At 45.9% G+C, this 27,967-nt stretch overlaps 1 protein-coding gene across 3 annotated transcripts; it reads left to right on the forward strand.

Annotated features, from left to right (window-relative positions):
• The first annotated feature begins 876 nt into the window (after positions 1-876).
• On the forward strand, positions 877-27,895 carry CARS2 (cysteinyl-tRNA synthetase 2, mitochondrial). 3 transcript variants are annotated; one of them, XM_065741002.1, is made up of 15 exons: positions 877-1,178; positions 1,260-1,310; positions 5,792-5,909; positions 8,774-8,845; positions 9,493-9,598; positions 10,301-10,384; positions 12,055-12,217; positions 13,658-13,791; positions 16,877-16,944; positions 19,110-19,176; positions 22,110-22,248; positions 23,800-23,923; positions 24,676-24,774; positions 26,893-27,156; positions 27,739-27,895. In XM_065741002.1, the coding sequence occupies exons 1-15, from the start codon at positions 985-987 to the stop codon at positions 27,811-27,813; spliced, it is 1,758 nt and encodes a 585-aa protein (XP_065597074.1). In that variant the 5' UTR covers positions 877-984; the 3' UTR covers positions 27,814-27,895. The 3 variants fall into 3 exon arrangements, with proteins under 3 accessions (XP_065597074.1, XP_065597075.1, XP_065597076.1); XM_065741003.1 differs by having other exon boundaries at positions 27,665-27,739; XM_065741004.1 differs by having other exon boundaries at positions 970-1,178; positions 12,088-12,217.
• Positions 27,896-27,967: the final 72 nt, after the last annotated feature.

Genomic DNA, 27,967 nt, shown 5'->3' on the forward strand with positions numbered 1-27,967 from the left:
GTGTCTCCTGAGGAGGCAGAAAATGCTTAGCTGCTGTCCTAGCTCTATGGTAGAGGAGGGTGGTCTCATTCTGTGCGTCCTGAGGCAGCAGTAAGGGTGTGGGGAAGGGAGGTGGTTACAGATGCTGTAAGTTGAGGTGTGCTCACAGCCATAGGCTGTGCCAGCTGTCAGCTTTTATCAGATGCATCATCTGTTCTAATCCATTAGGGTTGGTGCTGACTTTGTAACCTCTAAGTGCCTCAGTGCTTCTAGCTGAAATGCTCCATTCAAGCTGGTCAGGACGTCAGAAGCACTGGGCCCTCTGAAACCATCGGGGACAGGAAAATCTCCTGTGTCGGCAGCTTTCACCCCATGGCAGCTAAACTCGGAACGACGGCCAGAGAAACACGCAGTGTAATTCAATATTGATTTGGGCTCTCTCAAAGTGCTCGGCGCTGTACAGAACAAAGAAGACAGCGCAGTTAATGACGACTCCTAACAAGATGAGCGCTGAACGGTGCAGACATCTAAAGCCGCTCACTATGGAAACTGAAATCATGGGCTCCTGAAGATTCCCCCTGAAAGCGGCGGCAGCAGCCGAAGCGCTCAGGGGCTGCAGAGCGGCGGGGCAAGCAGCACGCGCACTCGCGGAGTTTCCCCGCTGCCTGCGCAGTTACTTTTGGAAACGAGCAGTAGCTTGAAAAGACTTCTGGCAACCGCGCGTGCGTTCCACACACTTCTATTCACTCCGGTTCCGCAGTCAGCGTTTCCAGATCGGATCAGGGTAGCGCAGCCCGCCCCGCTTCCCCTCGGCGCTCCGACCGAAGCGCAGCGGGACCGCCCCGGCAGGCGCGGCGCCGCGGGCCCCTCCTCTTCCTGCGCTGCGGCTGTAGCTACCCCGCTCGCCGGCTGTCTCCCGGCACAGGCGGCGCGGCTGTCGCGGCGCGCTGTTGCCGGCTGCCCTCGCCCCCTCCCCGCGGAGAGGCGGGGCCGGCGGCCGCGGCCATGCTGCGCGGAGCGGCGGCTGCGGTCCGGCGGGGCCGGGCCGGGTGCGGTGCTGCGCGGCGGTGGCGGAGCGGGGCGGCGCGGCCGAGGGAGTGGGTGCCGCCGGAGGGCCGGGCCTGCGGCGTGCTGGCGTACAACAGCCGGAGCCGCAGCAAAGAGCCGCTGGTGCTGGCCAAAGACGGCGTGGCCACCTGGTAACGTGGCGCCCGGGGGCAGCGGGGTGCCGCCCTCGGCCCGGCGCGGGGTGACGGGCGCCGTGTGTGCTCTCTCGGCAGGTACAGCTGCGGGCCCACCGTGTACGACCACGCGCACCTCGGGCACGCCTGGTGAGTGCGGGGCGGAGGGTGCCGCGGCGGGCAGCGGAGCGGCTGTGAGCTGGTACCCGCCTCTTTTTATCTCGTATTCAAACTAATGCTTCCAAGCTTCGCTTAGCGTTGTGTGAAGGAACAGCTGGGGCTGGAGGTCACGCCCAGAGCAGACAAGTAACGCTGTTACCATGCTGCGCCTTCACGTGTTTCCTGTAGTAGAGTAATACGCCTGCACTGAAGATCACCCTCTCCTTTTTGATCGGGTGAACCCTTCCACGAGAACGACATTAGCTGTTTCTTCCAGTGTCTGTGAGCGTGCATATGTCAGTTTTGGCGTTTTGTTGCTCAGCTGCATTGTTCTGGATGGCAGAACATACGTTATTATTCCTACTGTTATTATTACTGCTGTTGTTATTACCAGAGGGGCAGCGCTGAGCTCTGCTCTGTGTGACAGCGACAGGGCCCGAGGGAACGGCATGGAGCTGTCAGGGGAGGGGCAGCTGGGGGTTAGGGACCGTGCTGCACCACAGCGCGGTGGGCGCGGAACGGGCTGCACAGGGCACTGGGCACGGCTCTGAGCTGCCAGAGTTCAAGGTGCATTTGGACAGCACTCTCAGATGTGGTTTGATTGTTGGGTGGTTCTGCATGAAGCCAGGGGCTGGACTCGATGGTTCTTGCGGGTTCCTTACAACTCTGAATATTCTGTGATTCTATATTATATTTTTATTTTTTTTCTAGTTGCTAAGCCCACCTGTAGAGCTACGAGAATATAGGAGTGGTTGGCACTGCTGAAAGGCATGCTACTGCTGGGAGTCTGCAGGCCAGGAATCACATTGGGAACAACCATGAAGTCATGGGGAGCCATGGCACTTGCTATGGTATCCTTCCTGTAGAAGTCCCTCACTGTGCTGCACCTTTGTAACTTTGATCTTATCACAAGAATTCTGTTTTTCCATCCTTCTGATATTTGGCTTGTGGTAAGCATCACAAATGCAGCAGGTCATGAATAATGGAAGTGAGCTTGAGTACCTTAAGAAAAATCTGAAAAAAAACATTGTGTTACTATTTTTCTTCGCCTGACTAAGATGTCTTATTTCTCTGAATGATCCAACTTTCTCTAGCATGTTGTGCTTCCAGACTTCAAAGCAGGTGCTCTGTGCATTTAGAGACAGCATACATATTTTCAAGATAAATTCATTATAAAAGGAAAAAAAAAGCCATAAAAAACCCCACTAACCCTGCAGAAAACAGCATCTTTTTTTCCCTATCACTGAGATTGGCCTGGGTTTTGCTGATGTGCACTACAGCCTGATTAGGACCCTGGTTCTTGTCTGCAATAAGAAAAAGCCTAAATTAATGGAGTGATGGCATCAGCAAACAAGCAGAAGGCAACTGTTGTCATCTATCTGGACTTCTGAAAGGCCTTCAACGAGGTCTCCCCTCACATTCTTATCTCTAAATTGAAGAGAAATTGATTCGAAGAGTGGGCTACTTGAGTGGGCTACTTGAAAGCAGGTAGCAAGCAGGGGTCCATCTTGGGTCGGGTACTCTTTAACATCTTCATCGGTGATGTAGATGATGGGATCAAGTGCACCCTCAGCAAGTGTGCTGATGACACCAAGCTGAGTGGTGCGATTGATGCAGCAGAAGGAATGAATGCCATCCAGAAGGAACTTGATGAACTCGAAAGGTGAGCCTTTGTGAACCTAATGAGCTTCAATAAAGCAAAGTGCAAGATTTTGCACTTGAGGTGAGGTAATCCCAGATATGTGTACAAGCTGGAAGAAGAACTCTTTGAGAGTAGCCCTGCTGAGAAGAACTTAAAGGTTGTGGTTGATTGGAAAAACTGAACGTGAGCCAGCAGTGTGCATTTGCAACCTGGAGGGCCAATGGTATCCTGGGTTGCATCAGAAGAGAGGGGTGGCCAGCTAGGTGAGGGAGGTGATTGACCCCTCTATTCTGTCCTCGCAAGGCCTCAGCTGGAATACTTCAAGTCTGGGGCCCCCAACACAGGAAAGCTGTAGAGATTTTTGAGAGGGTCCAGAGGACAGCTATGAGAATGATTCAAGGGCTTGGGTTCCTCTCCTGTGAAGACAGGCTGAAAGAACTGGGCTTGTTCATCCTGGAAAAGAGAAGGCTGAGAGTAGACCTCATTGTAATTTTGTAATATTTAAAGGGAGCTTATAAATGGGGGAAATCAACTTTTTACACAGGTAGATAGTGGTAAGACAAAGGGTTTTAAACTAAAGAAAGGAAGATTTAGATTGGATGTCAGGAAGAAGTTCTTTACTGAGTGAGTGGTGAGGTGCTGGAACAGGTTGCCCAGAGAGATTGTGGGTACCCCATGCCTGGTGGTGTTTAAGGCCAGGTTGGATGGGGGGCCATCCGATCTAATACTCGATGAAGTGGCTGGCAGCCCTGCCTGTGGAAGGGGTTTGGAACTTGATAATCCTTGAGGTCTGTCCCTTCCAACCCGTGTCATTGTATGATTCTATGATAAATCCTTCATGCTGTTCTTCCTGGTGTACACCCCCAAAAAATCATATTGAGTTGAAGAGACTTTCAGGGTTATCTGGTCTAGTTGATCAGGGTGCAGGGTGCAGGATCACCTCCCTTGACCTGCTTGACTATGCTTCTTTTGATGCTCGTGGTATAGTTAACTTTCTGGGCTGCTAGAGCAGCTGCGTCATTTGAAATGCTTTCTTCTTTGCAGTTGGATGCTGAAGTTGTAAGGAGACTGCTTTCTGAGATTTACTTGGACCGTTGCAGTGCTTTTTCCATTGATTAAGTTAGAAGATCAGAGGAGAGAGAAAAGCCCAGAAATTGTATATGCTCTGGGAATTAAATCTTCAGAACTGTTAAATCTGATTTAAAGCTTTTTGATGCTGCTACTGTCCCTTTGAAAGGGGTCCAAAGAATAATTTAATATTCTTCTGGAATAGTGTCATGATTTGGGTTGAATATGGCTCCCAGTGAGCTGGTATTCATTAATACCAGCTGTTTCCCTGGTAGCACGTGTCACGTTCCAAAAGGCCTTTTTCTAATATGGGCACAGTGCAGATGACATCAGAAATGTATTTTTCTTCATTAAGGTACTGCATGTGCTGAAATTATTACAGAATGGCTTGGGTTGGAAGGGACCTCAAAGACCATCCAGGTCCAGCCCCCTGACATGAGCAGGGACACCTCCCCATCCAACTGTAGGTCTTTGAGTCTTGAGGCCTCTGGGGATGGGGCATCCACAGCTTCTCTGCATACCCTGCTCTGGTGCCTCATAACCCAAATCTTGGAGGGTTTCTTCCTTATTTAATCTAAACCTGCTCTCTGTTAGTTTAAAACCACTACTCCTTGTCCTTTCACTGCGCTCCCCTACTCTCCCTCCCCATTTTTCCTGTAGGCCTTTCCTGGAAGGCTGCAGTGAAGTCTCCCTGGAGTCCTCTCTTCTCCAGGCTGAACAACTCCAGCTTCCTCACCCTTTCTTCATAGGAAAGGTGCTGCAGCCCTCTGATCATCTTTTTTTGGCCCACCTCTGGACCCACTCCAACAGCTCCGTGTCTCTTAATGCTATCTGATCTCTGCAGCTGAGGAGAAGGACGCAGATCCACTGATGGTGTTTTCTTAGGTGTGTTTGCTTTGACAGACACTGGGGGTGCGGCCCTGCCAGGGCACTGGGTACCATGGAGATCTGTAGGTCTTGAGGTTTCCTTTACTCCATCCTGCAGGTGCAGAAGCATGAGTGCACTTCAAAGTGGGTGGAGGCTGAGGTTGCTCCAAGTCTTGCAGGATGGACTGAGAAACTTTTCTCCCAGAAACTGGACTTCACCCAGTTGAAGCATGTTTTGAGCATTCAGATTGCACAGCCCGAGACAGCAAGAGGCACCGCTTGTGTGTGGGTCCTCAGTTTTGTCATGTACAGCCTGGCTAATACTGAAAATTTATTCTTTAGTCTAAATAAAACAAAATAACACTCCAGAGCAACTCTTCTTTGCTGTCAGAAAAGATCTGTAGCGCTGTGTTAATGAAATGTATCTGTAGCTAGTACTCAGCTGTGAGCAATGTTAGTATGAGCTGGTTTGTTTCTCCGTGTTATTCTGTATGGTGGGCTTTGAAAAAACCTGCTAGTGTGTATAGTCGGGGGTGGTTTTCATTTTAAGACCAGCTTATACATGTAGCTTTGTCATGTTGTATTCTTTGGGGAAGAACAGAGGTGGTTTCAAACACACCCCACTGTTTTCATAAAGAGATGCAAGAAAATAGAGAGAATTTGCTGTAATGTGTCACTAATGCCAGAAGAGGGTAGAGCAGTTCAACTGAAATTTACTTGACTTCTGTGCAGATTGGAACTAATTTTGGAAAAGCATTTTATGTACCTGAGACCTTCTTTGGCAAGTATTTGGGTGTTTGGAGTATTTGTGCAGTTGTTAGTGCTCTCAGTCATTTTTATTGAAGTTGTATTCATATTTACTGCATCTCTAAAAGCTCATTTTTCTCTTTTCCAGCTCCTATGTTAGGTTTGATATAATCCGAAGGATACTGACTCGATTTTTTGCAACTGAAGTTATCATGGTGATGGGGATTACAGACATAGATGACAAGATCATAAAAAGAGCCAATGAGGTGGGTGTTTGCTACAGCCTTTGACACAAACATTTGGTATGTCCTACTGCTAGTTATATAGGGAGGTGTCCTACATTTGGTTGTTGTTTTAGTACTATTCTTTTTATTTAGAAAAGAAATAGGGAGATTTCTAGCCCCCTAGCTGCACCTGTGGCAGTTGTCCTCACAGCCTCTGGAAGGCAGCGGAAAATAAAAAGCCATGATGCCCCTTTACCAGAATTGAAACAACCTGAAACTTTCAGCCAGCAGTTCTGTCTGTTTTCTGTGTTGCTGTTAAAGACCGTATATAAATGATGATACACAGGGTTGGAGGCAATTCCTGAAAGGTGCCAAGCACCATCTAGCTGCGAAGTGGGCACCTTGAGAAGTGTCCTCAATCTTGTCTGAGTTCATGGCCTACTTAAATGCTGATACAGTGTATGGGTAAGTCTTGACAAAACTGGGGCCTGGTGGCAGGATCAATACAGAAGTTGTAAATTAAAAAAATAAATCAACACAGTCCAACTTCTCCCTGAACTCTCAGAGTTATTGGCCTAATTAAAGATTTTATGGCTGTAAGTAGTCCGTTGTTGGTTTTTAATCAGACCTTTTGTAACAGCTGAGCTTGTGAATGACTATTCCAATTCCTTTTTTTAATGTTTTTTGGACCCTAAAATGCCACAAATGTATTCTGCTTGATAAACTTCTTTTAAATAAATGTTGTATTGGATTTTGAAATCTGGATTGTGAATGCAGTGAACTGCAATTACAGTTGCAAGCCTTGTGCTTGAGCAAGATAATTTCACAAGTATCATTTTTATTTAATTTTACATAAGTTGTTACTGTTGTAGTACTGTGTTGAAAAGAACGCTAGCACAGCCCTCTTTTAGAAATATATTTGTTCCCTTAGAAACTTCACTTGCAGGTTTTATTTTTAAGGCCAGTACTTTTTAACAACAGCAGAAACTATTTTAAGCTATTAAACTATTCCCAACTATTTTAAATCTGCATGCATGTATTTTACATTTTTTCTTGTCAGAACATTATGGGGGCTTATTTCAAAGGGAATGTGTTCAGTTACTCCATTCCTCAACTCTATGAAGAAATCTTCTGTGTGGCATATTTTGTCTTTTTGAAGTGCTTTCCCTGCTGTGTACATTTTCTTGGGGACCTCTGTACCTGAAACACTATAACACCAGGATCAACATATCTGACTTTGTTGTCCGTCATCTAGTGGGACTCATTGAGACAGAATCTGAAAGTTGGGCATCTGCTCTGTGAGGAGGGTGCTCCATTCCCCCTGTGGTCCTTCGAGGAACAGATGAATTGAATGCCCATCTGAATGGGAGGAATTTCCTTGTCTCCCAGTTGGCTGTCTTTCTGTTGATCAAAGAAATATCTGAGTTGCCTGTTCAGATGAACCACATTGCAGGAGAGCCCTCTGTCTGGTCTGCAGGCAGAAACGTGGCTTTGCCTCAGTGCTGAGCATCTTCCTCCTCCCATTGCTGGATGAGCATCTCATCTGTCTTTTAGCAGAACTCCCACCTAGACCAGCTTGTTCAAATAGCAGTACCCACCCCTTAAAGTTCCTCAAGTAAAAAATTGGATTTATTGTGTTAGTGATTTGATCGTGTGCAAGTTGGAGAGAGTGGCAGTTTGCTGGCTCTTCCTCAGTAGATTTTCCTCAGAGAAGATGTAAAAGCTTGGATTTGAGAGACACAGATAGAATCATAGAATGATTTGGGTTGGAAGGGGCCCTTAAGATCACCTAGTTCCAACCCCCTGCTCTAGGCAGGGACACCTCCCACTAGACCAGGTTGCTCAAAGCCCCATCCAGCCTGGCCTTGAATGATTCAGGGGAGGGGGCATCCACAACCTCGCTGTCCCAGTGTCTCACCACCCTTACAGGAAAGAATTTCTTCCCAATACGTGGTCTAAATCTACCCTCTTCAAGTTTAAAGCCATTTCCCCTTGTCCTGTTGCTACTGCCCATGTAAGAATTCCCTTCCCAGCTTTCCTGTAGATCCCCTTCAGGTACTGTAAGGCCGCTATAAGGTTCCCTGGGGCCTTCTCCAGGCTGAAGAGTCCCAGCTTTCTCAGTCTGTCCCCACAGGGGAGGTGCTGCAGCCTTTTGATCATCTCTGTGGCCCTCCTCTGGACCTGCTCCAACAGCTCCATGTCCTTCTTGTGTTGGGGGTTCCAGAACTGGATGCAGTACTCCAGGTGGTGTCCCACTAGAGCATAAATCACATCATATCACGCTTTTGCTTCCTGGGACAAGATTTGCCATCGCGTGTCTTTCAAGTCCTGGCCTATTCTGAATGTTTGAGACAAGTACCTTGTCATGTTTAAATTGCCTCTTTCGTTTTGGACTGCATTTCTGTGAGTACCCCTGTTTCTGTCAGTCAGTCCGTGAGTGAGAAATGTGGAGATGTTTGAGAATTTTTTCATCACTGCAAATTAATACCGTTTCATCTTGCAAGTCTTGGTCTGTCTTTCTGACACACAGGTGGTATTGGTGTCCCTTGCCTATAGGCAGAATGTGTTTTGTATCCGTGTGCTGTAGTATTATCTTGTCACTGGAAATGGAAAATGACCCTCTCAAGAGGAAAGTAAAGGGGGAGGGAAATAATTCATTATTTTAATATTTGGATGCTTTCTCTTAAAAGATATTTTTTATTATTTTGTCAATTCAGAAGTCTAAATGAAATATTGCTCAAGTTATAAATAGCTGGCATCGCCTCCCCATAACGTTAGTTAGATTAATAAGCCTCTCTGCCTCTTTACCTTGGGGGCTCTGTAAGTCCTCCAATTAGCTGTTAACTGTCTGATAAAAGATTGTGGTATTTTATGTTACTACTTTGATTTACTAAGCTTTTTTTCAGATGAATATATCACCAGTAACTCTTGCTCGTATTTATGAAGAAGACTTTAAACAAGATATGGCATCCTTAAAGGTACAGATACTTGAGCTTCTGCATTTTCAAGTCTTTCTAAGCAGTTATTTTGATCAGGAATCTGAATTTGACAGTTTGATCTGAGGGGAAACAAAACGACAAAACATGATCGGTTGCTTGTCTTATGAGGTAACTGGGTAGTGAATTACTTCTTCTGGGAAAACAAAGGCTTTATATTGCACATTGTTTGTGTAAAGAGTGGGAAAGGAAGCAAACCTTGGCTATTCAGAGAGGGGGAATGGGCAAATTACATTTTTATTGTAAAGCAGGCTTTCTGCCCCCTGCAATAAGGTCTTGATTCATAGATAATGTGTGTTTATTGTCATGCAGAAATATCCAGCCCTAAAGCACAAAAAACATCTAATATCCTTCCTGTGATTGTGGATGACTTTGCTTCTTTTCCAGAAGCAGGGAGTAAGCCGCTGGTGAAAACTTGTAGATTTATTTATTCATTATATCTGACTCTCCCTTACTTTCATTTTAGTGTTATCTGCATCTTAAATATTGACCTTATGATATTTTTTTTATTTTTTGCTAAGATAAAACTTGGGGAAGATGTTTTTTAAAGACTGTTTCTTAATTTGGAGTGGCTTGTCAGCAGTGCATTACGTGTGGGCTAATGAACTGTTACAATTTCTTTATTTAAGGTCCTTCCTCCAACAGTCTATATGAGAGTGACTGAAAACATTCCTCAGATAATTTCCTTCATAAAAACAATTATTGCTAATGGACAGGCTTATGCAACTTCACAAGGTAAGATTTGCAGTAGGGCAATTCCTTGTTATGGCAGACTTGGGAAGTGAGTGCTTGCTCAAAGGGATCCTGTGTTGGGGTCACGTGAGAGATGCTGTACCAGGTTTTCCTTATGTTGATTATCATGGTGTGAGCAGCTTGCTTGTTATGATAGAATTGTGCAGAGCAACTCCAGAGCCAGTATCTAAATAAGTAATTCAGTATTGAACATAATTGTTTATTGTAGTAAGCTGCTGTCTCAGCTCCTGTGAGGAATTCCTGGCCTAGGTTTTGTGAGGGAGTGGGGGGGAGCTGTTAACTCTCAACAGAAGTTGGACATATCTCATATGTACTGTAAAAGATGTGCCTGCAAACAGTGTGTGGGAAATCTTTAGTAGAGCTGATGCTTGTAGAAGAGTGTAAGCATATTGCAGATGGAACAGTATAGGTAATGTTTCAGTCATGGGATGGATGGTTTGTCCTGGGAAGAACCCATGGAGATCTCCAGAAAACAGCTTTTATCTTCATTGCAAAATGAGTAAATTAGGTTACTGAAAAGCTAGAAAGGGGAAATGTGGGCTGCTACTGCTGTATCATTTCTGAATTTCAAACCGAAGTCCAAGGGTGCTTTGTTTTGGTTTCAGGGAAATGTTGTCTCCATTGTATCAACTGAGTGAATGTTCCCCATCTTTACTGTGAAGCTAAATATTTCTTTCCTATTAGGCAATGTTTATTTTGATGTTAAGTCTTGGGGAGAAAGATATGGAGTATTAACTGCTGTTTCTTCTGATGCACAAGATGAAGCAGGTAAGTTCCTGGTGACAATTTGTTCGTATTAATGCTTTGTCTGAACTCATGATGTATTGATATACAAACCTTCATTCAATATTCTGAAGCAGTTTTCTAACTTCTTGAGTATAGACAGCTTTTTTAGTTAATTAGGACATCGTTATTTAGTAGTTACTTATTGAGGCAGTCACTGTTGCCAGTGCAAGTGGTGCCTTTTTATGCTTGTTTTTCTTTCCACTTTTGTTCCAGTACCTTAGAACAATTATGATTCTTAATTTTATTTAAATTGAAGCAGTACATACGGACTTAGTAGGGAGGTGTTGCTTCTCAGCCTGTGTGCTGGGCAGCAGTGAGGTTGGCGAAGGAAAGTACAGGAAACCATCACCTGCCTTGTTAGAGTTGGGCAGCTGCAACCTGCTGGGGTGCTCTCCTCAGATGCATTTACATCTGTCATTACTTACCACCAGACTGCTGTGAAGCAGAGTGGCTGTCTGAGCCCTCTTGGTGGGCTGTGGTAATGTATGTCTGTACCGTTGGTTGTATTCTATTTTTGCTGCAGTTTTGCTGAGCAGGACTGTTGATCCTCTCTGTAGTTTCTGTAAATTGGCTCTGATCAAGTCCCTGCATAGGAGAGTTTAAAACAGATCTCCTGCATGCTTTGCGTGCTGAAGTTCATCATGTCTTCATTGAAAATGTTCTGTTTGCAATTCCTGAAAATGCACAGGAGGTGATATTCAGGTGAGTCACAGCCAGAAGCTTTTTACAGCTCTGCTCTGGAGTTGTATCATTAAAACCCACAAAGGGAACATGCTTTAGAGGCAGTTCCTGACAGGCTGAAACCATCTCCCTGACTAGCCATAGGCATCTAGTAGCATAGGGGTGCCCACTGAGTATGGCTAGGGTTGTGCTGTGTTTCACAGCACTGTTAAACCTGCTCCCTTCACAGGGTTTCTGCACACAGTACTAAACAAGAATGTCTCCGGGCAGAAGATGCTAACTAACCACAAGGTTGTGGAGTCTCTCCCTTTGGAGATGCTCACAGTTCCCCAGGATGTGGCCCCGAGCCTCCTGCACTGAGCAGGAGGTTGGACAAGACATTCTTCAGAGGTGCCCCCAAGCCTCAGCCGCTCATATTTGACCTTGTTTCCCTTCAGTTCACTCACTACTAAATTTACTGAAATGTGAAGATTCTGTGACTGCTATTGAGTTCATAACTGAGAAGATAGAGTGATTTTTTTTTTTATGGTGATATACTCAAAGTCAAGAGAGACATGGAATTAGCAGGCACAGGTCAGCCAGGGCTTGGCAAAATGGTGAAAGAGCCAAGGTGAAGATTCAGTAGATAAAACTTGGGTTGTGTTTCTATCCTTTATTTCTTATCAATTTTGAATGATGAAGCAGCTGTAGTGGATTTTTGTAAAGTGCTTTACTTAATATTGCATGGCGCTCTGAATAAAAACTGACCCCATGTAATATCAGTGAAGTACAATTAGAATGGATCAAGAAAAGTGACCATCCGATTGGGCTCCAAAAACACGTTGGTACTGGAACGCTAAGGGGGTGTGATTAGACCCCATTGTGCACAGTGATTTTGTTAGTGGTCTGGCAGGGAATATTTGGGCAAGAATAAAATCTGAGTAGTTCACTAAGCTGGCGTTTTGTTCATTTGTCCACTTTTTCTCTCTGAGGTATCCTGTTAACAGCTCTCTTTTCCGTGGCAGTTGATACTGACAAGCGGTATGGTAGAGATTTTGCCCTGTGGAAAGCTGCCAAACCTCAGGAGTTATCGTGGAGTTCTCCCTGGGGAAAGGGAAGACCTGGGTGGCACATTGAATGCTCCACGATATCGAGGTCAGATTTCGTGTATTTTAAATCTGTTGCTGTTTCTTGTTTTCAATCACAATACAATGGTAGCACCAGTGCTGTTTTTTTTCTTCTCATCAGTGAACAGAACCAGTTTCAATATGTTTCCTGCAGTTTGGAAGTGTTTGTGTGGCACACATTCTCCTCATCCACTTTAATGGAGTAGTGTCTGGTTTTATTTTGTCACCTCCTCTCCTCTGAGAGAGAAGTGGGCATTTAAAATAAGCCACGTGGGATCGCACGGTTCATTAGAGAGTCTTTAACTTGAACTGAGTAACTGTCTTCATGAAAGTTATGGTACATCTTTCATCTGTCTTCCACTTTGTGCAGTCCCCAGTGAACCTGTCAGGTCTGTGATGCTGCATCAGGACAGGGCATGGAATTCCATTCTAGCTCCATTGAACATAGAAGACTTTGCTGGCCTTGTCTTAGCAGCAGCTGTGGATATGTGTGCTACTGATCTGTCATTCCAGGGCTTTCTTTAAAAGTCAGCTGCAGGCTTACATGTTCTGTTTTCTCTGTGGCAGTGCATTCAGTGAACATGATGCAAATCGTGCATGTTTGTTCAGTGCTGATTTAAATTAATTTGCTCTTAGTTTGGAATTTTGTTTTATTTACTCTACAGAATAGCAGTACTTTGTTCTGTGTGGTATTAATTTATGACCTATTAATTTGTGTCTGGAAAAAGAGTCTTTAACTCTTCATCCTGATAGATTGATGGTGGTACTTAGTTTTCATTAGCTTCCAAAGAAGGCTTGAGACTAATAAGAAATTATTGAGACATGAGCTGGTTTCTCTTGAGTGTTTGGAACCTAAGCTGCAAGCAGGTGGAACAGCTTTAGGTTTCTTTTCCACAGGCTGTGCTCATGTACCTGGGGTTGTTAGCAATTGCTGCCTGATCTTGAAAAACGTTTAGAAAAAGAGATTTTGTCACTAAACAATTTCAGCACTACGGAACAGTTCTTGAAGCAACTGAAGTGCACAAAAGCATGCTGCGCTTGAAATGTACTCCAGATAAGAAATAACAACCCTCTACAAAATTGCATATCTGTGACTGTGATGCTACGAAAGGATCTGTCTATTCCTGTAAGTGCTTACTTCACTGTGCCTGGATGAGGCTTTTGTCACCTAAATAGGTGCTGAGTCATGCAGAGAGTAGCAATCTGGGGCTGTGAAAAATGGGAAACTTCATAAAGTGTTTTGCTGTCATAGTCAGCTGTCAGGTACCCTTTTTAAGCAATAACTACTTGTCTGTTTTGCCATGATCTCCAAGCACTTGAAGTAAGGTGAGTTAATTTTGAAGTATCTTTGAAGTATATGTGTGGGAAGGTGAAAGAGGAGCATTGGTAAAAATAGTTGTTTATTTTTATTTTAATGCTAAAGGTTTTTGTAATGTTCTGCTTACTGATCAGGACAATATTGTTACAGTGCAGTGTTTGGAAAGCAACTGGACATCCATACCGGTGGAATAGATCTCGCATTTCCTCATCATGAAAATGAAATAGCGCAGTGTGAGGTGTATCATCAGTGTGAGCAGTGGGGGAATTATTTTTTGCATTCTGGTAAGTGAAATATTCATCCCCTGCTAGGCACGTCGAACTGTAACACTCTAACTGTAGGGAATTTGATTTTTTATTTATTTTTTTACGTCTGCCATCTCTGTGGCATGAAACATGAGGGAAACGTTACACGTAGATGCTGTAGTAGAGTAGCCAAGTTTTGTCCTCACTAAGTAAAGAAACATAAATAAGAGTGAATCCTGAATTTGTACAGTGACTATTTAAATGGTTACAGTGAATATTATTTATAAATTTATTATTTATAAAATGGTTACAGTGAAATATCATCCAGTTCAATCTCCAAATAATAACAGCGTGTGCATTACCCACGTGCAGTGTTTACTCCCAATGGAAAATGCAGAAAGATGATTTCTTCCTCTAGAATCTCATTCCCTTTCATTTGAGTTTCTCCAAAATGTTTACATTTATGATAGTTTCTTTTCTTTTTTTAACTACAGCAGTGGAAATAATTGCTCTTTTCTGTATGTTCTTCTAAAATTAGAGATTCCTGCTGTCTTAGAGCCTTCAGTATCTGGAGGCAGGTGTATGAAGGTGCCAGGTAGACAGGTAACTGATGGTAATATTTTAAAAGCTTTGAAACTGGAATAAACCGCTTCAGTTCTCCAGTCTCTCTTAGCACCAGTTGCTTGTGGTGGGCTTGAGAGGAAGTTTTAAGTAGAGTTGCTGAGTTAAGTAGTAATTATGGTGAAAAGCTTTTTATCATGGTAAGAAAAAGGCACAGTACTACTGGAGGATGAGAGCAGAGTGGATGCAAAGCTGCATGAACCAATGAGCCAACCAAGTGCATGGCTGTGATCCTGCAGACGAGCATCTCAGTTGAGATGTTTTGCATGGTTTGAAACGTGGGGGAATCCTAACCAACAGATCCTCTGGTGCAAGTTTTGAACATGTCATTCACATACCTGTAATTGTATGAATTATCCTGAGAAGCTTTTATAGGTGCATTCTTTTCCTTTAAATACTCCAGTAGCATTATGCTGAGTGATGAGTAAGAGACACAAAATTAATGCTAAGGACTGCGTGAGTCAGACACTTTGGTTGAGTCTGCTCAGGCAGTAGTTGTAGTGGTTCTGGATGGTCTCCAAAGTACTGAAGGCGTTAGGAAGTCGAGTTCAGTCTGTTTTCTCTTCTTGCTGAACGGTACTTCTTGTAAGATCATCTCTTGTTGGAGTCTTTGAGTTACTTGTCTGAGCAAGAGTTGCACGGCTTGTGGTATGCTCTGGGAATTACTCTGTCGGGTTTATTTTTTGTAAATATGTATCTATTTGTACTGTTTGGGATGAATTTTAAGTTCTGGTTTCAGTTCCCAATGCAGAAGCTGTTAGAAGTCAACAGAAATTGTCCAGAGGACGGTGCATCCTCCAGGGTGTGCTTTACTCCTGCTGTGCTGGGGATTTCTCTGCACTTGCACTGAGGTGCTGCCAGCTGGAGCCTTCTGCTAAATAGAACTGTCAGTCTGAGTTTTTGAGCTTGGAGCCAGAACTACAGGGGGAGTATTCTTTGAAACTCACTAAAGGGGATTGAAGATGTCTCGAAAAAGAAAACAAAAACATTAATTGCAGGAGCAATTTGAATGCTGATGTTCTCTAGGAGCTGACAGATTGTGTTCATTAATTCAAAAAAAAATTTGCTGGAGGATGATAGCGTGAATTATTTAGGGCAAATGAATCAGCCTCAGAAACAATTTATTCTAGTAACAGACTTCAGAATTTTAGCAGGCTCAGAATTGGAGGAGCAATCCCCATTAGAGGAAGAAAATCCCCTGCACCAGGGATAAATCTTCTTATAAGGACTTTATTTTTAGACTACTTGTACTCTGGGAAGAGCGCCAAGCCAAAGTTATGAAAATCCTTATATTTTGTGATTCTTTAATGAAATCATTCTCTCTAAGCACCGAAACTCTTGAAGAGGAGTATTATTTCAAATTCAGATGTTACTGATACTTTGTTAGGAAATCGTGGCCAAGTTGTTTGAAATTTGGCTGCCAAAAGTTAAGTCAGTCAATATTTAGGCAGCTTTAGAAAATGAAAAAAAAAAAAAATCACACCCAAGCTGTTCCTATTCCTTTTCCTTGAACAAAAGCGTCAGTTGATTTTACTGGAGTCATTAGAGCTGCAGGTATCCAGTATTTCTGGCAGTCTGCATGTTTTTCTTAGGGCCCTAAATTTAACTATGTAATGAAAATGCCCTCACCTGATAGTTGGGGCAAACACGAAGAAGTGAGGTTTTGTTTGAATTGTGCACTTTTCTTGTAGCTGGTTCTGGATCTGCAGATCCCCCAATCCTTTGCTACCCTTGACAGAGTGATGTGAAGAATTAAACCTCCAAGGAGTCGGGGTAGGACTGGAGGTGGCTTCCCTGTGGAGAATCCCCACTGATTTTGAGCACTGTCAGAAAGAGCTAGGAGGTGGAGCCAGGTGTTTCTCGTGTCCTGCTTTTCCTTGGCCTCCCAAAGGCTACAGAAATACATTCCATTTGGTAGGTAGTAAGTTCAGCGTGGAGCAGACCGAGGTGAGGAGCAGGCTTCTGTACACATCACGCCACCAGCCTCTGCTGTAAGCTGCGGTGGGCAGGTGAAAAATGAATCCCTTTCTTTGAGCAGAATGTGGGCAGTTACGAGCGTGATCTGGCTTTGAAGTTCCCCAGCTAGGAGCAGGGGTTTGGTCAGGCAGCTTGCCAAAGTTCTTTTTCATCTAAATCCCTCTGCTTGATTTGTTTGTTTGTTTGTTTGTTTTTGTTGTTGTTATTTTTAAACTATTATCAATTTAGTTAATGGAGACTTTGTTATTCCTTCATTAATGTCTCTACTCATACCCTGATTCTTCATTGAATAACATTTTCTTCTGTTTTAAAATTCACCTATCCAAAGTGGAGGATGGGAAGGTGTGTAGGACCGCTAGCAACAGTTACAAACAGTAACTTGTGCCTTGCTTTGAGATGGTTGGCACACATCCACATCAGCCTCTGCTGCCTCCTGCCACTCCAGCGTCTCAGTGCAGAGTTTTCTCTTGCTCAGTGCCCATTCAAAAGCACAGTCGCTTACCCTGATGCATTTGTTTTGTTCTAGGGCATTTGCACGTTAAAGGAAGTCAAGAAAAGATGTCGAAGTCGTTAAAAAACTACATAACAATTAAGGTAATCTACGGATGTGTGTTGAAGAAATGTGTATATGTAATATGGAAATACTAACCACAGTCTCATTTTGAGAAAAGATGTGAACTTGTTCTTACAGTGGAGTGTTTTGTCTAGTGCTAGTGTACCTATTTGAATGCAGGAAGCCTGCTCTCTCTCAGGGATTGTTCCTAACTTGGGTCTCTCTGAGCTGAGAGTGCTTGTAGGACCATTAATACTGATCTCCTGTCTTCTTTGTTATATTTTTCTTACTGTCACTTTCTTGCTGAAGCACAGAGAGCTTTAATTCCCACCAGGACACATGACTGTGTCCTGTTTTGTTGTGTCAGAGAGAGGGAGCCCTTAACCAGTGGGAGTTCAGTGACTCATCAGCTTCTGGGTTTATCTTTTATCCTCCATGAAGAGGTTGGGTTTGAATTTGTGGCTCAACACAGAGCGGAGTTTCTGTGTCACCACATCTGTGATGCACTGTAACCACCAACATAGCTCTGGTGACAGCTGACACCTATTGTTAGAAGCGGGTAGTTTTCTTCCTCAAGACAAGGCTTAGAGGCAGCTTCAGCACATATGTTCCCCTCTGCCCCCTTGGAAAACTAGTTACAATCCTTTTTAATTGGCGTGAGCTGCTTTATTCTTAATTCTCCCGATCTTGTCTTGTCTGCATGCAGTTAAGCCCTGTCTCCCCCAGGAAAATGATCCATCACTCAGTTTTCACAGCAGTTTCCTGAGTCTGAGCAGATGTTGTAGACAGGCCAGAGAAGTGACCATTAATGCAACGCATGCAGTGGAAAAAAATAATGTATGGAAATGCTCCCCTCTATTTTTGCAGTGGCACTTCTTTGTATAGAGGAAAGTGCTGTGCAGGAGGCGAACAAAAATTTCTTTGTAGCGAGCAGCAATATGCTTAACAACAAAAAATTCAATCCCAGCTCTCTTCCCTTGCTGCTCTGGTCTTTTAATTTTGTGATTAGACATGGTGAGCAAGTATTAATCCTCTCTCTCAAGTAACTTGCAGCCCAGCGAACCAGCTTTCTTCCCATGCGGCCTTCCTGCATCCTGGACTTTAAGCCCTGTGTGGAACTCTGTGCTCTGAAAAATTCACAGCCTCGGATGGTGCCGGCTGCTTTTCCTTTGTCTCGGGTGGCAGAGGAGCACAGAGCACATTCCTGGCAGCCACTGAGGCATGGCTTGCCTTTCCTGCCCCCATGCTAGATGCTCTCCATCCAGCTGCGCTATTTTTCTTCCCCCTTGTTCTGTTTTTCTTCCCCCTCGTTCCTTTCTCCATGTTTCTTCCTTGTGCTCAAGTTTTGTTTTCTTTAATGGCTATTAACTCTGACCTCCAAAATCAAGCACATAGCAGTGATGCCCAGCCAAGCAACCCCCTTTCAGAGCTATACAGTACTTTGACTTCACCTTGTGATTTGGTTTTTGCAGTAGTACTTCAATGTTACAAACTTCTCACCACCAGTTTTCAAATTAAAACTCAGGAGTGCAGAGTCGCAGTTAATCGTCCACCTTGTCCAGCCTTCTCACTGAGAGCGGAGCTGCCGAGTGATTGAATGTCTTATCAGTGTGCCTTCCACGCATTTAAATAGTTCTTTGCAGGCGTACTAAATTATTTTTAAAGCTTGATAAGTAGCAGGGTGAAATTAATGAGGTTTCACAGCCAGCATAGATAAATTCCAGATATATATATATATACATGTTATTTTTATTCACTCAGTTTTCCTCCGTGCACTCCATCCACTCTCTTGTTCCAATCTTTCATAAACTTAGCAAGACTTGGGAGCTGTCCTTTCCTGCAAGGTCACTTACTTTGGTCTGGTAGCTTTGGTTTGTTTTCTGCAGAAGTCTCTATTCAAAGCACGATAGGTCATAATTACAAAATATTTACCAACATCTTATATTCATCATTAATATTTCATATATATTGATGTCTCCTATCTACGTATACATCTTGTAGGTATATGATGTTAGACTTAATAGTTGAGACTTGAAACCAGTTTCCTACTGTGAAGTTTTAATCCTATCTTCAAGTACGGTCACGGGCTGTTTGTAAAGTCAGTTTGCCTGAAACAGGTTGTAAAACTGGTGTGAGAAGATTGGACAGCAGGGTGAGAAATGATTTGCTGTAATGCTAAAGCTGTCTTTTTGTGGGTGGGGTTTAGGATTTTCTGAAGAAGTTTTCCTCGGATCAGTTCAGGATGTTCTGTTTGCGCAGCAGATACAGCTCAGGTAAGAGAAGGTGCGTGTGGCTCATCACATACCTCCCAGCCTGCATTTCCAGGGGTGCCTTGGAGCTCTCGCCTCATAGGTGGTAAGGTTCCCTGCCCAGAGAAGCTGTAGCAGCCCCATCCCTGGAGGTGTTCAAGGCCAGCTTGGGTTGGGTGCTGGGCAGCCTTATCTAATGCCTGGTTTAGTGGCTGGCAGCCCTGCCCAGGGCAGGGGGTTGAAAGTGGGTTGGAAGGGGCAGCAAAAGATCATTCACACCATTCTGTGATTCCCTGTAGGATTGCTCTTAGGCCAACATTTAGAAAAGCATATTTACCGAGGACAGTGCTTAACTGTTTGTCTAAATACCTTCCTTCCTCACAGGAGGAAATAAATTGTGCACGCTTCAATGGCACTGGGCTGCCCCCACTGGCTGGGGGCACGTGGGAGTCTCACATGGATGTGTTACAGAAACAAAGGGCGAAGGGTAAAGCCTAACACCTACAGCACTGCCACATGTGTATTTGTTCTGTAACTGGGAGCTGATGGCTGGGTTACCTCCACATGAGGAATGGCTCTGAGCCCTGCAGCTGTGAGTGCCTGCACATCCTCCTCTGTTGCTCCTGAACTGGTTGCATCTGAACACATACGTGAAGGATGTGACAATTCTAGGTGGTTAACGTCTTCCTGCTATAAAAGCAGAGGGCTACCTTGTAAATGCAGGCAGATTTGATAAGAGGAAGCGGTGGTGGTGTATCGGAATACGGTGCCACTAAGCTGCTTGGCAGATAAGAATTGCTGGAAGGTGTGCAGTGCTTGGCAGGATGCGATGCCGATGGCAGGACCTGTGTCAGATAAGCAGGCAGAGTCAGGTACTTGCTATGCAGTCTGTTAGCACGTGTCTGTGCTGTCAGCTTAAAGATAAGTTTACTTCATTCCTCCTTGTCTTGCTGTCTGCTTCCAAAGTGATTTTATCAGAAACGAGATCCCAGGCACATCCTCTTTGTTCCTAAAAAGGTTTCTGTAGCCTAAACCTATTTGTAATGTTTCCTCTCATCCCAGGCTTTGAAGGAGAATTGCTTGAGTATGGTCTGGGAGAGCTGGGTGCCACTCATGTGTTCATCGGGGTGAGCCCATGAGTGGGAGCACAGTGGTGGGGCCAGCATCTGACAGCACCTCTCCTCTGGAACGTGAAGGTGGTGTCCACCAGAATAAAGCTCCTTGGGCTGTGTTCCCTGGGGCTGAGCAGGCACCTGTGGGCTGCCACCACTGACTGCAGACATTGGTGCTGCTGCGCAGTAGGAGCTCATGGCCTAGAGACATGGCCAGCAAAACTGGTTCAACGTTGAAGCCTGTGGAATAATAGACTGAGGTTGGCTCCTTCTCTCAGGGATTAAATGTTGAGTGGCTCTTCCACGTGTGCTTCCTGACTCCAGCTCACCCTGTACATCAGTTTCTGTGCATTTGGAGTGCTGCTGGGGAGAAACAAGATGCTTACAGAAGAGCAAACGCATTCTGCTGCTGATGCTGCTTGCATCAATGATTTCTGGCCTCTGTACTGATTCATTCATTCTGAGGGCACCAGTCACACACTCAGTACCCTGTGCTGTGGCACCATGAAGCTGGATGCCTCACCTGTGCAGAAAAATTGGAAAAGTCGGAGGGAGAAGGCCTTGGTGCAAGACTGTGCTCTCTTCCTGGACCCCTTCTTGGTGTAAATCACAGCTGGGTCCATGTAGGGCTGATTGTAGCACAGTGAAAGTGTGTGGTGCCCTCCTGCCTGCTGCTGGGTGCAGCTGGTGGGGAGAGGAGCTGTGAGTCACTGGGTTTCCTCTTGCATTCTGTCACACGTGGCTTTGCTCTCACGGTTGCACACAGGCTGTGAAGCTGCTGTAGGCATTGGGATTTGACCTCCAAACCCCTCTGCTGCTCTCTGGAGTGGGCTTAAGAGATTTTCTGAGCTGGAATGAAGTGGGACATTCTGCTTGTTCAGGTCTTTATTTTCTTGTCGGTGCTAATAACAAACACTGTGTTCTTTTGGATGTAGCGACGATGGTTTTGGGTAGCAAAGGAGGGGGAGAACTGCAGGAGCTGGGCCTGCTTGTGGTGTGGTGCATGGAGGTTCAGGAGAATGCCCTGAATCAGTGGAGAAGAATGGATTTAATCAACACTTCATCAGAATAAACTTCCATCAAGTATTCCCCTCAGAGCCCTGTAACCGGGGCGATGAGTTGAGTAGTTGTAGCAGATATCAATGATCTCTTTCAGTACCTCAGTGTTCTCTCAAAGTCAGTACCTCAGCCTTTTAAAAAGCCTTGTAAAGCTTCATTTTAAGACCAGCATTAGTGAGACAGTAATGCAAGTTTTTAATTGCACACGAGTGGAGAATCTGACAAACACATCCCAGGGCTATGCCTCAGCTCTCCTGGGATGAATCCCATGGAAAGCCTGTTGAAACAGCTAGGCCTCCCCAGCTACAGAGCAGTGGTGTGATGTTACACCCACTGCGTATGGCCCCTCAGTGGAAGAGACTGATGCTGCCATGGTGCTGTTGGAAGGAGCACGCTTAGCAGACCCAGCTCCCACAAGGTCTGGCAGTATGCTGGCTTACCCAGCTCAAGTTGCGGCGGGGAAGATTTAGATTAGACCTGAGGAAACATTTTTTCTCTGAAAGAGTGGTCAGGCACTGGAATGGCCTGCCTAGGGAGGTGGTTGAGGCACCATCCCTAGCGCTGTTCAAGAAGCGTTTAGATGAGGTGCTAAGGGATTTGATTTAGTAGTTGGGTAGGGATAGTGATAGGAGGATGGTTGGACTAGATGATCTTGTAGGTCCTTTCCAACCTTATGAACCTATGAACAAACATTTTTACTGGAATAACTGTCCCAGAATACTGTGCTCAGGTGTGACAGTCACATCCTATGTATCATAATGCTCAGATATTTGTTTTTTTTCTTAGCTGTCGAATTTAGTGATGAGACCATGAATGATGCCAAGAACATTCTCCAGGCAGTCTCCTCATTTATTAGAGATGCAGACGCTTATATAAAAGGACAGCTGGTGTGTGACCCTGTTAGAGAAGATGTACTGTGGGAAAGGTAAGTACGTTTCCTCTGTCTAAAGAGTGTAATTATGGGAGCAATGATTTGCAAATTGCTGACAGGCTCAGAGGGCTGAGCTCTGTAGCTTACTGATTTCTGTCAAAGAAGCAGGAGAGGTGGACTGAGAAGTAATCTTCCCTGCCACCCCATCTGGCTTTTTTCCTTCTTTTTTAGCCAGCTGTTTTTGCTAACAGTCTGCTGTGCTCGCTTTATTCATGAAATCTTTGTTACTTATCTCGTATGCCTGACCTAACGTAGGTGCTTTTGCACCTCCTGACTTATGTAGAAGGAAAATCTGTGACTGAAGTTGTAAAGCTGCTCAAGATGTGAGGAGGAATGTGTGTTAGCAACTGGACAGCTGGGAAGGAGTGTGCCTTGGGCACATGGGCTTGTAGTTAGGTGTGCTGACGTCCTGGTGTGAGGCAGAAGGGTCGCTCAGAAACTGTCTAGGGTAGATGTCATAGGGAAAGAAGTTACGGTTGTTGAGACCCTGACAGTGACAAGGAGAATATCTATGGAGTCCCTTATGAAAACTGGATCACCTTACAGAGCAGAGAGATGCAGATTCTGTTGGATGTAAAACTGAGGACTGTTGTGCTCTTGCGGCAGAGTAGGAGAGGCAGTGATCGCTCTGAAGTGATGCATGTACAGGCAGCAAGAGGGGAGGGTGGTCTGTGCTGTAGAAGGGAGAGAGCTTCTTGGTGGTGCATGTGTGTAATTGTTGGAGAGCTTGTGGCTGCACTGTGGCTTGCAGGAAGCACTGGAGCGTGCTACAGGGGAGGGAGAGGCTGAATTAACTGCTTGTAGTGTTTGACAGCTTCAGCTGGAGGCTGTGGGACACTTGCTGGTGGGGAGTAAGGCTTAGAGGTATGAGGCGTGAAAGGAAGTCAAATAGATTGTCAGTGGAAGACGTAAGAGGGCGATGCTTGTGCATTGTTAAGTATAAAGAACACCAAGGTGGTACAAAGTTCATAGTTTTGGAAAGTGGTAGGTGCTGAACAGAGATGGAGGAAGTCACAGGGAAGAGCTTAGGGTGGGGATGTTTAAGGTGGCAGCAATCTGATACCCAGGAGAGGCAGGCATTCCAGGCAAAATCACCCTGCAACAGGCAAAACAGGGTAAAGTTTGCAGCCCTGGTTGAGCTCTCCTGTAAAGTGCTGAGGCAAGGCAGGGGACAGGGCTTTGGGAGAGAAATGTGTTGCTAGCATGAAAAGTGGGGAAAAAAGGGCTCAGCAAATAGTTGATGTGCTTTTTATCAAGCAAATTTTTCCATGTGGTTTTAAATGACTAAGCAAGTATTGCTCTACTGTTGCTAGTTCCTTTGGTTAGTGGTGTATTTACTGAACAGGATTTTGACAGGCATCAAGTTTCTCCCTTTACAGATGCAAAACGCACTCTCTCCTGACTGGCTGTGGCATCTCCCAGAGCAGCTAAGAAGGAAATGGCAGTGTCCTTTCGATGACTCCATCTGGCTGAATAGCTGATGAATTCAGCACACTGCTGGCATCTTGTTTGTCTCATCTTAAACATTGCCTCTCCTCCTTGCAGGCTGGCCAGCACAAAGGTAAATGTGAAGGCTGCGTTTGCAGATGACTTTGACACCTCCAGGGCTGTTGCAGCAATTATGGACCTCATTCACCATGGCAACAGACAGCTTAAGGCTGTTACTAAGGTAACCCATTAGGATACAGAGATCAGAAAATGACAGCTGTCCACTGTCCCACTGTTTAATGCAGACAGATTAGTTTATTGTTCACATAAGAAAACGACAGAAACAAAGCTCCATAAATTGTTGACCTTAATGATACCCATTTGTCCCGACCATGTAGCAGGAATGGTATATGGCTGTTGTTTATGCCTCACTGTGTACAAAGTGTGTCTCTTTCGCTGCCCTCTATTATTTATACCTGGGGTTTCTGGAAGGCCTGCAGCCATGGTGGCATGCTGCAAATGCAGGTTTTATGGCCTTACCACGCTTCTTTGCCTGCTGTCTGTGTGTAGAAATGGACATTAGGGGGGGGAGCAGGGGGTGGCCGTGCTGGGGGGCTGTGGCAGGCAGGCACAGTGAGCTGCAGGTGCATGCTGGTGCCTGAGCTCAGCTCTGAGCCCTCTGGGGTATTCATTTTTCCTCCCTAAGAACTGTGAGTGAAGTCATGTGAACGTGGCTCGTTCCTCTTTAATCTCATGACGCGCTGCGGTTGTGTGCTCCTCTTCCTCACTGTGCCTGCAGGTAACCAGCCCCCTGCATGCACCTGTGTCCTTCCCCCTGCTGTTGTGAGGGGAAGTGGCTGAAGGTGCTTTCAGAGCTGTGTCAGTCCCCACCTGGGTGTGCTTTACTGGAGGGGTGGGTCTGTGCTGTGTGCTGCTGGGAGCTGAGCTGTGTAATGCGCACTGTGGCATTCTCTTCTGAGTGTTTCCTTACAGGATGCTGGCTCTCCCAGAAGCTCAGTTGTGTACGGGAGCATTGCTTCCTACATACAAAACTTCTTTAGTGCCCTCGGGATGTCCTTTGAAGAAAGACAGGTATGGAACTCCTCTTGGGATGAGCTGACGTGTAGTAACAGTGTCAGCATTATGCTCTGTGGAGCACTTGCTAAAAGCATCAGGGGGAGCGGAGCTATTTATGGTTTCGGTAAGCCTTCCTGCACTGCTTGCTGTTTCTGCTGTGGTGTTTTAGGAAATCATCTGAGCAGGCAGAAAAGGATGAAGCCCTGTGGGAGCCTGTTTCTTCCTTTGGGTGTCCCCGTATGACTTTTGCAGCTGTCGTGCTGTAGTAATGTACATTCGAGGAATGAGAGGAGAAAGTTGGCACTGAAAGCCTTTATGCTGGTGCTGTTACCTGTGTGCTATGTACCCGGCTCTTCCTCTTTCTGATGGTTGCATCCAGGACCTCTGCTGGAAATACGTATCTCCTGGTACTTGGAAGGGCAGGAATGCAGAGGGAGAACAGAGAACAGCTCATTCCTCCAGACTGAGCTGTCTGTGAACAAGTTTCACTGGATATTTATTTTCACTGAACTCAAAGCACTTCAGTGCTTCGTTGTGGTTTCTCTGGGTATGAGGGCCAGCAGACGGTGTTGGTGTAAGGTTGCCAGGTAGAGGGGAGGGCTCCAGACAGAAGTCTCGGTAGATGTTTTTGTCTTAGTCAGTTACTGCTGGGGTTCTGGCCTTGTGTGTTTAGAGCTCATTGCCTGTTTAGAGCTTGTGAGCAAAGAATCACAGAACTACAGACAACCTGAGATGGAAGAGAACCATAAGGATCTTTGAGTCTGACTCCTGGCTCTACACAGGACCACCCAAAAGTCAAAGATGAGGCCCAAGTTCTGCTGAGGAGTACTGTGTTCCAGGAGCAACAGCAGGAATCATCGTGAGGATAGGCAAGGGCTGCGTTTCCTTACAGAACTCCTTATGGGCCCTTTGGATTGGTTGGTACTGCGGAAGAGAAAAACTGAGCTCAGCCCTCAGAGCCCGTATGGTGTTTTATATGGAAGATGAACTGATCTGATCTATCTGATATCCAGAGCTGTCCTCCTTGGGCAGGATCCTGCCTTTGTGCCATGGATCCATGCCTCCTTGAACGCTGGCAGTGGTGACTGTGGAAGCGTGCTGCTTAGCCCCATTCGTCTTTGCTCTCCTTCCCTTCTGCATTCAAGCATTTACTGTGCTCCTCTCCCTGCCCGAGGTTCTTGGCTCTTAAATTTATTACTTTCAGTCCAATAAACCACTACTTCAGAATGTTTATAAGGAGGAAATTCTTTCCTGTGAGAATGGTGAGGCAGTGGAACAGATTGCCCACAGAGGTTGTGATGCCCCCTCCCTGGAAACATTCAAGGCCAGGCTGGACTAAGCTTTGAGCAACCTTTTGTAGTGGGAGGTGTCCCTTCCCAGAGCAGGGGGTTGGAACTAGGTGATCCTAAAGGTCTCTTCCAACCCAAACCATTGTATGATTCTATTCATACATCTCTTGAAAGTTTGCTGTCTTTCACAACAGCGCGGAGCATCGAACATCTCAAGCTGCAGCCCTCAAATAGCTCTTCTCTCTTCCTCCTCCCCAGTTGTTCTCAGCCTCTGTGGTACCTCCCACTCTCCTGCTCTGTGACCACACGCCATCCTGTCAGGCTTTAATTACTCAGCCACAGTTCTGCTCCCAGCCGAGTACCACTGCTGCCACCTCGCCCTCTGGCACCGCTGTGCTTTACTAAGGCGGTGTAGAAGCAAAAAGTAATAAATTGTGATGGCGAAAGAGGGGAGATTTAGATGGGTTATAAAGAAAGTTCTTTACAATATGGGCGGTGAGGTGCTGGCACAGCTGCGCAGAGAAGCTGTGGGGCCCCATCCCTGGAGGCGCTCAAGGCCACGTTGGACGGGGCCCTGGGCAGCCTGAGCTGGTGGGGGCAGCCCTGTCTGGGGCATAGTGTGGGAATGACTGTGCTGTGAGGTCCCTTCCAACCCAAAGCGTTGGGTGAGTTTGTGATTCTTTGCTCTTCTGTCTGCTGTGTGAAGGGGCTGTGATGCCGCAGTCCCATCAGTGTAATGGAAGGCACTCAGCTGAGGTGAGGAGGCCTTGGTTTAGGCTGCTGAGTTGTGATGGACTTTGAAATCATGCTCAGGTGTTACTAAAACAACGTGTCTGGTTTGTAGGTTGCAGTGGGAGGAGGAAACACAGCTCTGCTCTCAAATGTGATGGATGAGCTCGTGAGTTTCCGCACAAAGGTCCGTAACTACGCTCTTGTGCTGCCAGAAGCCACAGAAGCTGTGCAAGAGGAGGAAGGTGCCGTGGCAGCAAAAGGGCCGAAAGAAGAACAGAAGGAAAAGAGGCGGCAACTGATGCAGGAGAGGAAGCCCCTCCTGGAGGCGTGTGACAGCCTGCGTGGAGACCTCGCTGCCTTCGGAATCCACATCAAGGTACAAGACGGCGTGAGGTGGGCAGTGGTTTGTCAGGCAGCATCCAGCTGTGCCCTTTGACAGCTCCCATCACAAATGCTGTCCCTGTGCAGCAGCAGGAGGCAGCTGGGCTGGTGCCTGATGGTGCTGCTGGCTGTTCCCACAGCCTTCTGTCCCCATGCACGCTGTAGCTCCTTCTGCAGCTGCCGAGGGTGGTGTTTTGCCACTGAAAACCCCCATAGCAAAAAGCTAAATCCTTACCTGAGGGTTTGTTCCTCACTCTTTTTTTGAGCTGTACGTGCTTTCCGTGGTTCCTGTACCGCTTCTCTCCCCACGGTGCTTTCTGCTTTTAGTCCGTTCCTAATGCCACTCTTCTCCTTTTGCATTACCCCAACTGTGCCTGTGCTCAAGCAAGTCCCCTCGCAGGGCTGCTGTCTCCCGGTTTCATGACGCTGCGTTGCATTCAGGTGGTGCTGCTGCCTCCAGCTGTGCACCACGCTGCCCTTCTCACCTTCCTTCTCACCTGCAGAAGGGCAGACCCAGTGTGAGCCAGGTCCTGCGTGCTCGCAGCTGCTGGGCCTGACCCGCTGCTTGTCCTTGCAGGACAGGAGCACGGCTTCCACGTGGGAAATGGCGGAAGGCGGGCGAGCGGAGCAGCGGGCTGAGGAGAAAAGCTGAGCCTTCAGCACTGGACTCGTGCTTTGTAGCTGCTGTGTTGTAAATACTACCACCATCCAAATAAAATACAAGGAGGAATCTTTCCAGGTTGCTTTTGCAGAGGTGAGAGGGTCGTCTCCCCCCACTGCGGGAGTGCAGGGGCTCGGGGTCAGCA

Source organism: Cyrtonyx montezumae, unplaced genomic scaffold, assembly GCF_038088225.1.
Source record: "Cyrtonyx montezumae isolate F1298 unplaced genomic scaffold, pur_monq_1.0 scaffold_3, whole genome shotgun sequence".
NCBI lineage: Eukaryota > Metazoa > Chordata > Aves > Galliformes > Odontophoridae > Cyrtonyx > Cyrtonyx montezumae.